This window comes from Lathyrus oleraceus, chromosome 3 (genome assembly GCF_024323335.1).
Source record: "Lathyrus oleraceus cultivar Zhongwan6 chromosome 3, CAAS_Psat_ZW6_1.0, whole genome shotgun sequence".
NCBI lineage: Eukaryota > Viridiplantae > Streptophyta > Magnoliopsida > Fabales > Fabaceae > Lathyrus > Lathyrus oleraceus.
Window position 1 is genome coordinate 439,840,299 of NC_066581.1, and position 13,025 is coordinate 439,853,323.

A 13,025-nucleotide genomic window follows, 5' to 3' on the forward strand; every position below is an offset into this window, starting at 1 on the left:
AGATAATTTGAGGGGCATAAAAATTAAAGTTCCAACTTTTGTTGGGAAGAGTGACCCGGAGGCATATCTAGAATGGGAGACTAAAATTGAACAAATTTTTAATTGTCACAATTATTCTAATCTTGAAAAAGTGCAGGTTGCTTCTATTGAGTTCAAGGAGTATGCCTTAGTTTGGTGGGATCAATTGACCAAAGATAGAAGGAGGCATGCAGAACGACCAATTGATACTTAGGAAGAGATGAAAAGAATCATGAGGAGAAGGTTTGTCCCTTCCTATTATCATAGGGAATTGCACAACAAATTGAAAAGACTCACTCAAGGTTCTAAAAGTGTTGAAGAATATTTCAAGGAGATGGAAGTTCTCAAAATTAGAGCTAATGTAGAGGAGGACGATGAAGCAACTATGGCTAGGTTTCTCCATGGTCTAAATCATGACATTAGTGACATAGTGGAACTTCATCACTATGTTGAAATGGATGAATTGGTACACCAAGCTATCAAAGTGGAACAACAACTCAAAAGAAAGAGCCAAGCAAGGAGAAATTCCACCACTTTCAATTCTCAAAGTTGGAAGGACAAAACAAAGAAGGAGGGTGTTTCATCATCTAAGGAAGCCACGGTTGAAAACAAAGGTAAAACTATTACATCTTCTTCTTCAAGTGTTTCAACTAACAAAAGTGTTAAGTGTTTCAAGTGTCAAGGCCAATGACATATTGCATCTCAATGTCCAACAAAGAGAACTATGCTTATGGAAGAAAATGAAGAAATTATTGAAGAGGAGGATGGTGATTATGATGAGGAGTGTGAAGAAGAAATACCTAGTGGAGATTTACTCATGGTGAGAAGAATGTTGGGAATCCAAATAAAGGAGGAGGATACAAGTCAAAGAGAAAACCTTTTTCATACAAGATGCTTTGTGCAAGGAAAGGTTTGTTCTTTAATAATTGATGGAGGAAGTTGTACAAATGTTGCAAGCACGCGTCTGGTTTCTAAACTAAAATTGGAAACAAAACCTCACCCTAAGCCTTACAAACTCCAATGGATTAATGAAAGTGTAGAAATGCTTGTTAATAAACAAGTTGAGATTTGTTTTAAAATTGGAAAATATGAGGATGTAGTGTTGTGTGATGTAGTACCAATGGAAGCTAGTCATTTGTTATTAGGTAGGCCTTGGCAATTTGATAGAAAAGCCAATCATGATGGGTACTCCAATAAGTACTCTTTTATGTATCATGATCAAAAGATCAATCTTGTACCGTTAAATCCTAGTGAGGTGAGAGAAGATCAAAGAAAAATGAGAGAAAAATATGATCAAGAAAGAAAAGAAAAAGAAAAAGAAAAAGAAAAAGAAAAAGAAAAAGAAAAGAATGAAAAGAAAAAGAATGATAAAAGAGAAAAGAATGATAAAAGAGAAAAGAAACAAAGTTTAATTGCAAAAAAAAGAGATGTGAAAAAAGCAATTGTGTCACACCAGCCTTTGTACTTGCTCTTTTGCAAGGAGGTGCCTTTGCTAACCACTATTTCTAATGAAAAAAAATTGCCAAATTGTGTTGAGTCTCTTTTGCAGGAATTTAAAGAATTGTTTCCGGAAGAGGTGCCAAGTGGTTTACCACCTATAAGAGGAATTGAACATCATATTGATCTCAATCCAGGAGCATCTTTGCCTAATAGGCCAGCATATAGAAGCAATCCACAACAAACTCAAGAGATACAAAGGCAAGTTGCTGAATTGATAAGTAAAGGATGGGTAAGAGAAAGTTTAAGTCCTTGTGCTGTCCCTATTATTCTAGTCCCTAAAAAGGATGGTAGTTGGAGGATGTGCACTGATTGTAGGGCCATTAACAATATTACCATTAAATATAGGCATACTATTCCTAGACTAGATGATTTTCTTGATGAATTGTTTGGTGCATACTTATTTTCTAAAATTGATTTGAAAAGTGGATATCACCAAATTAGAATAAGGGAAGGGGATGAATGGAAAACTGCTTTTAAAACAAAATTTGGTTTGTATGAGTGGATGGTTATGCCTTTTGGATTAACTAATGCACCTAGTACGTTCATGAGACTAATGAACCATGTGTTAAGGGAGTTCTTGGGTAAGTTTGTTGTTGTGTATTTTGATGATATTTTGATCTATAGCAAGAACTTAGATGATCATTGCATTCATTTAAGGGCTGTTTTGCAAGTGCTAAGATATGAAAATTTGTATGCCAACCTAGAAAAATGTGTTTTTTGCACCGATCATGTGATTTTCTTAGGTTTCATTGTAAGCTCTAAAGGAGTCCACATTGATGAGGAAAAGGTGAAAGCCATTCGAGAGTGGCCTCCTCCCAAAAATGTAAGTGAGGTAAGAAGCTTTCATGGTTTGGCTAGTTTTTATAGGAGGTTTGTGAAGGACTTTAGTACCTTGGCAGCACCCCTCAATGAAATTGTTAAAAAGGATGTTGGTTTTAAATGGGGTGAAAAACAAGAGCAAACCTTTGCTGCCCTAAAGGAAAAGCTCACCCAAGCACCAATTCTTGCATTGCCTAATTTTTCTAAATCTTTTGAAATTGAATGTGATGAATCTAATGTGGGAATTGGAGCTGTTTTGTTGCAGGAAGGTCATCCACTTGCTTATTTTAGTGAAAAGCTAAAAGGGGTTGCCCTTAATTATTCTACATATGATAAGGAATTGTATTCCTTGGTGAGAGCTCTAAAAACTTGGCAACATTACTTGCTGCCCAAAGAGTTTGTCATTCATAGTGATCACGAATCCTTGAAACATTTGAAGGGACATGTCTTGCTTTCTACTCTTGAAACAAAAGTTTTTGGTCTTGAGCATATTAAAGATTTGTATAAAAGTGACCTTGAATTTTCTTCAAATTTTTTAGCTTGTGAGCATACTGCATTCAATGGGTATTTTATGCACAATGGCTATTTATTTAAAGAAAAAAAACTATGTGTGCCTAAAGGTTCCATTAGAGGATTACTTGTATAAGAGGCGCATGAGGGAGGACTAATGGGTCATTTTGGGGTTTCTAAAACTCTAGAATTCTTAAAAGAACATTTTTATTGGCCTCACATGAAAATTGATGTCCAAAAGCTTTGTGAAAGATGCATTGTGTGTAAAAAGGCTAAATCGAAAGTTATGCCTCATGGTTTGTATACTCCTTTGCCTGTACTTGAATTTCCTTGGATTGACATTTCCATGGACTTTGTTTTGGGGCTGTCTAGAACAAAGAATGGCAAAGATTCTATTTTTGTAGTTGTGGACAGGTTTTCAAAAATGGCACATTTTATTCCATGTAAAAAGGTGGATGATGCGTTTCATGTTGCTGATTTGTTCTTTAAGGAAGTGGTGCGCCTACATGGCTTACCAAGGAGCATTGTCTCTGATCGTGACTCCAAGTTCTTAAGCCATTTTTGGAGGACTTTGTGGGGAAAGGTGGGTACAAAGTAATTATTTTCCACTACTTGTCATCCCCAAACAGATGGACAAACTAAAGTAGTAAATAGAACTCTTTCTACTCTTCTTAGGGTTGTTCTTAAAAAGAATTTAAAAATGTGAGAGAAATGGTTACCTCATGTAGAGTTTGCTTACAATAGGGCTGTCCATAGCACTACACAACATTCACCTTTCGAGATTGTGTATGGTTTTAATCCTTTAACACCTCTTGATTTGTTACCATTGCCTAACACATCTATTTTGAAGCATAAAGATGGGAAAGCTAAGGCTGAATTTGTGAGAAAATTGCATGAACAAGTAAAATTGCAAATTGAAAAGAAAAATAGAAGTTATGCAAAAAGTGCAAACAAAGGGCGAAGGAAAGTTATTTTTGAACCCGGGGATTGGGTTTGGATACATATTAGAAAAGAGAGATCCCCATCACAAAGGAAGTCCAAACTTCAACCTAGGGGAGATGGACCATTTCAAGTACTTTCAAGGATCAATGACAATGCCTACAAAATAGAACTTCCAGGTGAGTATGGGGTAAGTACTACCTTTAATGTGGCTGATTTATCTCCTTTTGATGTAGGTGATGATGGTCTAAATTCGAGGTCGAATTCATTTCAAGAAGGAGGGAATGATGAGGACGTAATCCAAGACATAAATGATACAATGCAAAGCTTAGGAGGTCCTATGACAAGGGCACGTGCAAGAAGAGTCAATGATGCTTTAGTTCACTTCATGATCAAGTCAATAGAATGCATGGGCCAGATTGAAGAAAAAGAGCCCAAGTTTATTCTTATCATCCAAGCATGTGATAAAAGGCCCAATAATGCATAAATAAATAAAAATAAAGGAAATACCAATAACCACACTATAATGGACGAAAATTGCAAGAGAAGTAGTAAATAAAGAATTGCCATTATTCTGCCCTTTCAAGAACCCCACTATCTCTTCTTTATTTTGCACTTTCTTTGTAATAACTCAACCCACTATCATGATAATTAGTGGCTGAAACCTTTTGTTTTCTTAGGAGTTAATTTTTACTTATTTCATCATCTTAAGGCATTCCTATATAAATGAGGCATGTATCTTCTTTTTGGATCAATGAATTTTGGCAAGTTTACACATTGTGTAGTGAGAGTATTTGCTCTTAGGTTTTGGATTGGACCAAAATTGATCTTATCAAGAAATCCTTTTCTTGTGGTGATCCTCATCCATAGGCTTATTATTCTCTCTTGGATTAGAAAGAGTGTGGCGCCCCTTCTACTTAATTCCATTTCTTATTTCTCCTTTATTTCATATCAATCTCGTTTATTTTATATGCATGTATCAAATTCTGTCATTCTTTCAATTATAAGGCAGATTACTTCCTCTGAGTCACAAAAGAATTAATATTCCAAAAGTATACAAAGTTGTTTCAAATTTTTGAAGGAAATGCATAAGTCTCAAAGGTTAGTGCATATCAGAATCTCCGCCGCCGTCGGCGATGAGATACGACGTGGTGGAGTCATCGGGAAGTGATCGCGTTTAGGAAATGCATAGTTTGATGATAACGTGAGAGTGGTTCTGTCTTGGGGAAACCGATTGGGCCTTGGGCCCAATCTTCCTCCCTTGGCCTCTCGTGCCTTGATTCTATTAACAACACACACTCCTTAGCCTGCGCGTCCCCCAGTTTGGGCTTATAGAATCAACATTCCAGGCCCAATCTCTGATTGTTTGAATCCACTTGCTAGTTTTTGGATCTTTAATATTAATAGGATTATAATGATATTAGCATAGTAATTGTTAGAACTTAATTATAATTTTGCTTAGATAATTGACTTAGTAGTTGTTAGAACTTAATTAGAATTTTGCTTAGATAATTGACTTAGTAATTGTTTAGAATTTTTCTTAGATAATTGACTTAGTAATTGTTTAGAATTTTGTTTGGATTTTTATTTAAAATTTTAGTTAGGATAATTATTAGATAATTGTGTTTAGAATTTAATTATTAATAATTCTAGAATGTTCATTTTTGTTAATTGGTTGACATTAGAATTTTGTTAGATTTTTTTTACATTGACATTAATTCTCTTATATTTTTACTTTGATCTAATTTCTAACAATTAACCTCTAACTTCTAATTCTTTAATTTTTGCTTCTAACTTTTTAATTTCCACAATTAACATCCAACTCTTTAAATTTCCGCTTCTAACATTTAATTTTTGTTATTTACTTTACAATTGCTTTTATTTGCTTTATATTCCATATTGTACATATCCATCTCATTCTAAAATGAATCTAAAAATGGTTAAGACTTAAAAAAGGCAAAAATAAGAAAATTCCCTTAGCATGGAAAGGACATTGGAATGGACTTAGAGATTGTTGTTAGGACCCTTGCAAAAGGCATTGGACAATTATCCAACGTCAAGCGGCTCTTTTCTAAATCAAAGTCAAAAAAACAATAAATGGCGATTAGGATCGTACGTCACAAGCCTTAAGCAATACAGAAGGGATGAGACTGGAGTTTTCCTACACTCATTCTGAATGCTTCTAACACAAGACGTTTGGCTTGGTAGTTCAAGGTACTCACCTATATCCATAGTCTTTAGTGAAATTCGAAATCAATAACCCTTTCTCAAAACCTAAAAACAACTTCAACTCATTCAAACCTTTTGTTTGACTCTTAGGGAGACACAATCAAAAACCCTTCTTCAAGGTAATAAAAACAACCAAACAAATAAACATTTTAAACCCACGAACTACGGGGCTCTGATTTCTCACTTCAACAAGTGAGAATACTTTGGCACGAGGATCCAATCCTTGGCGATTACACTAATTTAAAACCTACCTCCACTCTGCAAACCTTTGGCAAGCAAACATTCGATAAACAACATCCATGTAAGCACAAACATCCTAGGTGGTTCCCATGGAGTACCATGGATATAAGGGGTGCTAATACCTTTCCCTTGCATAACCGACTTCCGAACCTGTTCGTGGTCACGGCGACCATTCTTTGGTTTTTCTGGATATTTTCCCATTCCTTTGGAATTAATAAAAACCGATGGTGAGTCTGTATTTTTTACGTAGCGACAGCTGGCGACTCTGCTGGGGATAACTCCCTAAGTAAGTCAAGCCTAATCTAGGTTGCTTCCTCGCGTGTATAGATGCTTATCCTTTTGATTGCTTGCCTTATTTATTGCCTTTTGCTTTAAATTTTGTAATCTAACATGTGGTTCCATGGTTCTATGATATCGATGGATACGACTTTGATTGCATGAAATCTTGTGGGAAAGACTCTCTACCTGAGTTTAGAGTACAAACTTGAGATAGGAGAGGTTGAGTAGTATGGGCCACCGAGAAGCTTTTCTCGTAAGGATCGATACGAGAACCTCGCTTATAGTAGATTCTTTTGGAAACATTGACGACTGTCAAGCTTTTGGCGTAAGCGGTCAATGTTTTCATTAGGATCCATGACTCTAAGGACCTTTGTAGAACATTGAACTCTCGACGAATTAAGATTGATGGTCGCGTAGTACGGGTCCCAGAGAAGCTTTTCTCGTGAGGGTCGGTACGAAGATCTCACTCAAAGTAGATTTTCTTGATGGAGTTGTCGACCGGCAAGCTTTTGCCGTAAGCGGCAAACAGTCAAGGAGGTCTATGACTTTGAGACCCTTGTCTAGAACCCGATGTCGATGGTCGCATAGTACGGGTACCCGAGAAGCTTTTATCGTGTGGGTCGGTACGAAGATCTCATCCAGAAGAGGCTTATTTGAGGGAGTTGATTTCATGCACTCAATCATGCATTCATGCATCATAAAAAATCTTCAAATATAATATACATGCATAATTCTGCATATCATCAGACAAAATCCAGGAACTTACCATTCAGCCCTTTTGTCCAGAATCATCCGTAATCAAGCTAACTTCTCAACATTCACACAACACTGGTAGTAATCAAAGATTGCTCATGGATCAGTTGGAGCAGAACCAAGTTGCTATGAGGGAAGATATGACCACTGTGAAGGCTCAGATGGGTCATCTTGTTGAAGCCCTACAAACTTTGGCTAGGGGACAAGAGTAAATATGTCAGCCCAATCTAAGAGTCGATGCTGCCAATCATGTTGTTGTGACAATACCAGTGAATCCGTTAGGAGGAGCTGGTACACCTATTATAGCTCAGCCACCTCCCAAGAGAGGACCGGTATACCAGAATGCTGCTCAGCCGTTCAATATCCCCGTCAATGGGAGAGTTCAACCTAAGATTGACGATCATCAAGATGCTTTCTTCACTATAAAGGTTGACTTAGTTTATGATGATTTTGGTCCTTCTGCTGCTGACCTCGAAAGGAGATTTCGTATGGTGGAGGAGAGACTTAAGGTGATGGAAGGTCGCGATACCTTTGGATTAGATGTTGCCTACATGTGCTTAGTGCCAGGCGTGAAAATTCCTCCTAAGTTCAAAGTTCCGAGCTTTGAAAAGTATCAAGGGGTCACCTGTCCAAAGACCCACATTCAAGCTTTTTGCAAAAAGATGGTCCCTCATTTTGATGATGAAAAACTCTTGATGCACTTTTTCCAAGACAACCTTAGTGGTGCTTCTCTAGAATGGTATATGTAGCTCAAGCGCAGGCATATACGAACCTGGAGGGAACTTGCTGAAGCCTTCCTAAAGCATTATCAGTATAATTCAGACATGGCTCCCAATCAGACTCATCTTTAAAGCCTTGCTCAGAAGCCGAATGAATCGTTCAAAGAATACGCCCAACAATGGAGAGACCTAGCTGCCAGGGTTCAACCCCCTATTCTTGAAAGAGAATTGATAGACATGTTCGTGGACATCCTTCAAGGGCCGTATGTTGAAAGAATGATTGGAAGTACCACCTCGGGATTCTCACACTTGGTCATTGTCGGCGAGCGAATCAAGAATGGCTTGAAGATTGGCAAGATACAAGATACAACAGTTGTGGCTAGTAGAGCAAATAAGTCTCATTCCGGATTCCCAAAGAAGAAGGAAGAGGAGACCAATGCTACCACAATCGCTAAAAGGGGAAATGGAGTTTACTAAATGCCATACTATCCGCTGGCAGTAGTAACACCTAACATGTATCAGCAGCCAACATATGTTATCCCGTCTAGTCCTCCAACAATACAATATCAGCAACCCTATGCTCCTCAACAACCTTTTTCTCCGGAACAACAGAATTACTATCAGCAGGGTAGACAAGGACCAAGGAGGCCTCCTAGAAGGTTTGATCCAGTTCCCATGCCGTATGGTCTTATGCTAACTCATTTTCTCAAGGATTTGTTGGTCCAGCTAAGGGAAGCTAAGGATCCTCCAGTACCTCTTCCTCCCGGGTATGACATGAACGTCAATTGTGAGTACCACTTTGGGACGCCAGGGCACTCAATCGAGAATTTCAATGTCTTCAAGCACAAAGTATAAGACTTGATTGACTCAAAAGCTATATCATTCGAGCCAGTTGTTCCAAACAACCCCTTGCAGGCAAGTACATTTGCAGTGCCATAGTCAGAGCATCAGTAGATCTGAAGGATATGTATCTGTGAGACTGTCTCGTCAGCTGTTTCTAGAATCAACACCCCAAGCTATGGGAGAATAAAGAGGATCATTCCAGCAATCATTGGTTCAATCATGTTCATGTGTGATTTTCTTGATTGTCATTTGTAACATTCATTTGTGATAAACTCGTTTGTTTTTGAATAATAATGACATTGAAATGAATATGCATGTTCTGAATAAATTCATTCGTGTCCACTCATACTTTATCTTGTCAATATTCAAATGTTGATTTTTGGAGGAGGAGGATGAAATTAAAAACACGAATCAAATTCACTGCTCGTACGCTTTTGAGTAAAACCTTGTTGATGATGTAAGGCATTGTTTCAAATCGTAAACACCTGAGATATAAGGAAGATAATCCCTAGTCAACCCCTTCGAGCCAAGGAGTAGAAGTTTCTTTCTAAATAATAAAACCCTCAATCTTAAATCGGGGCAGGGTAGTCATTAGTCAGTTTTACCAAGTGTTCAAGCTTCGAAAAAGGAGTTTCCTATTTCGGGATCAACCATATCTTATCCCTCACAAGAGGTCGGAAACCACCAAATTCCTAATGGTTGTCCCTCACCTACAGAGGCACGAGGCGGTCACAACACATTCCAATCAATCGAACAAATGTCACACGATTTGTTCCCAAAAGTCAAGAAAACAAAAACAAAAAGAAAGAAAGCCCGCTAAGTCGAAAACTCGAAATGAGTGACTTAGGCAAAAATTAGGGCATCCCTGTGGATTGTAAATCTGCAAAAGAGGAATCAAAAGAAAATCATTAGCAAGAACAAAATCGTGTGGCTAAAAACCAAATAAAAGAAGGTGATTGTCACACCGAAAACCTCGTGGGCTCATTAACCATCACTCCCAGATCCCTTTTGGAAGATGAACGCTTGTGTGGAACTAGCTAAATGTAGGAATGGAGAACATTACGAAGAGCAGGTGGGTTCGGATAGGATCGAGCCCTATATCCTTTCTTTCTCAAACCGTGAACCAGGCCACGTTACAACCCTCAAAAGACCTAATTGAAGCAAAGGTTTATTTCGAAGGCGTGCTATAGCCATAACGATGGTGTTAAAACTGACTCCTCAACAATTTGCTCATATGTGTTGATATTGATATGACATTCATTATCAGTGATGCATTCATTAAATGTCATAATTTCAATGAGCATGCATGGATTTCAAAACTGCATAAAAATGACATTACATTATCATTTCCAAAATGAACTTGTCTTACTCGTGAGTAAGCATCTAGCATAAAGGAATCTGCCACAATGAACGTGAATTGAGGAACTTGATGATATCAACAGTGCAGAACGCCTGGAATCTCCATTGAGCAGGGGCAAGCCACTTCTCTTGATTACATCATCCAGAATGTTTGAAGACTCTGTTGAGCAGAATAACAAACTACTTCGAGATCCTGTCGATCAGAGGCAGTCACGCCGAGAAATCTCTACAAGATTCAGTCAATCTGAAGTAGTCAAGTCAAGATTCAATCAATCTCTCTAAAGATCAGTAAGTCTGGGGCATCCTCTCAAAGATCAGCCAACTAGAGGCAAAGTTACTTCAAGGATCGTATTGGGGCAGGCCACCCTAAGAGCACAAGAAGTCAATCTCCGTGTAATGGCTAATCGGAGGAATGTAGTTCCAAGACACTGGGGCAGATCTGATTGAGATGATCCATGACGAAGTGTTTCATAACTAGTGATTGGGGCAATCCTTGCAGATACCCAACCAACTGAGGCAAGACTATCCAAAGAGAGAAATGTTCTCTCCCTTCTTGTGAAAGCATTTCAGATCCAGCCTTGGGCATCCGAAGGTCTATGTCAGATTTATCCTCCAGCAACCGCAGAACTCATATGTCGAGAAGTCATGCAAGATGCAACCCACCCTCCATAAGTCAAAAGCCTTACAAACCAAGCAACTTTCTCAGCATTCATTGCATTGTACCCAAGATTGGGGCATCCGTAGATCATCATATCATTGCGTCAACCTGTCATGCATAATTCATATCATTTCATGCATATCATCCAGCATAACACGAATCTCTCTAACAAGGAAGAATCAAGCCCAAAACTCTCTTGTCACTATCCAACAACCCACTTTCGTTCGCAAACCTCTCGCAAATCCCAATTCTCGTTGGCAAAACCCATATCTCTCAAATTCGAAAGTCCAATCAAGCAATCATCTGTGTCTATCACTTTTTTCAATACCCGTCAGTATTGATCTCCCATCACTCGTCAATGTCCATCACTTTTTCGATACCCTTCGATACTGATATCTATTTTCCCCAACCGCAGAGTTGTAGATAAACATCCTTTACTCTATTTTAGACTTGATGAGGCCGTTACCTCTAACCTCAGAGTTTTTATCTATCCCTTTCCTATCCGACCTTAGAGTCGTGTGTAGGTGTTTAATTGGCTGCATTGTATGGTAAAACACTAGATGGATTCTAATGTCTTGAATGATGTCATGACATGCTGTGGAGATGTTTGTTTGACTGCATTGTATGTTAGAATATCTAGCTGTACTTTGATGTCTTGGCTGATGTCATGATATTCTGAGTAGTGTACTGCAGGATTAGCTAATACAGGATTTATTGAATGTCAAACTGGATGTTATGACATTCATCCCTGTCAGCAGATACTGAGGAATAGAACAGGTGGTGTTCTACTATAACTCAATATTTATTGTCAGTCTGCTTATCAAGAGGATAACAGACCTAATGTAAGTCTCTATGTGTGAATGTCAAAATTGGATGTTTTGACATTTATTAATGTACGCTGATACTGAAGCATGGACAAATTGATTCTGTAAAGTACAACAAATTGTACAGTCTATTTTCAGGAAAAACAGACTTAGCATATGGTTAGTGACTTGAATGTCAAACTGAATGTTGTGACATTCATTCCTGACAGCGTATGCTATATTGTAGGTTGTTTAGTTTTTCTGTTTCAGCATTTTTCTTAGGCTATTCTTCAGGGATTCAACAGCTGAGAGAAAATCCAGGAAACCAACAACCAAGCTACATTTAATGAACCTAACAAATAGCCCATTTGTTAGTAACCTAGATGTGGAATTTAGGGGAACTCGCGTGACCTTAAATTCAAGAGAATACAAGTACAAGGCCCAAGTGCTGCAATATAAAAGGATGGCAATCCTTCATTCAGGACTGGGGATTTTGAGGCGTGAAGATTTAGTGTGTTCATCATACTTCACTGCTGTATTTTTGTGTGTCTTGTATTAGACGTATCTTGTAAGCCAAGCTATTATCACGTAGATGATTGCATTGGTATAGGGTGTTCATTGAGTTGTAAGTGTTGTGTCACTCTAAGCTTTTAAGCGTGAGTGTTGTGTATCTTGATTAAAGCTGTTAAGCACAATCAAGAGTTGTTTGAAGTGTGACTTCAAAATTGTCTTTAATATTGATTAAAGGTAGTAATCACTGAGGTGATTGAGGGGGAGTGAGTAGGAACTCTGATCTTAGTGTAAGATTGAAATTGCATTGGGTAGGTATTAAGTGATAGGGTTAAACAGTTGGTTTAAGGTCTGAATTAATACTACTAATGGTGGATTTCCTCCCTGGCTTGGTAGCCCCCAGACGTAGGTCATGTTGGACTGAATTGGGTAAACAATTACTTGTGTTATTTACTGCACTTACTTTTAATTTTTGCATAATTGTTGTCTGTGCAGAATTGGATGTCATAACAACCCGTGTGACATCGAAAGTCTGATAACTAAAATTTCAATTGGCATCAGAGCAGGCACCCTGCCTGTTAATTTCTGGGTGAGATCTAGGGAAGTCACTTTCTAGTACCATGGACAAGGATATAGGACACTCAAATAGACCACCCATGCTGGATGGTTCTAACTATGATGACTGGAAGCCTCGTATGATAGCCTTCTTAAGGTCTCTAGATAGCAAAGTCTGGAGAGCTATCAACAAAGGATGGGAACATCCAACGAAGACAGGTGAAGATGGAGTCAGTGTGCAGATTCCTGAAGAAGAGTGGGTCAAGGAGCAAGAGGCATTAGCCCTTGGAA

General features: G+C 38.2%; 1 protein-coding gene across 1 annotated transcript; it reads left to right on the top strand.

Annotated features, from left to right (window-relative positions):
• Window positions 1–238: 238 nt before the first annotated feature.
• Window positions 239–862, top strand: LOC127129371 (uncharacterized). Its single transcript, XM_051058577.1, has one exon. It carries the CDS (start codon window positions 239–241, stop codon window positions 707–709), a length of 471 nt encoding a protein of 156 aa, XP_050914534.1. The 3' UTR covers window positions 710–862.
• The last annotated feature ends 12,163 nt before the right edge of the window (window positions 863–13,025 follow it).

Excerpts from the sequence above, each read along its gene's own strand:
- LOC127129371 (XM_051058577.1), top strand. The coding sequence starts at position 239 with ATGAAAAGAATCATGAGGAGAAGGTTTGTCCCTTCCTATTATCATAGG.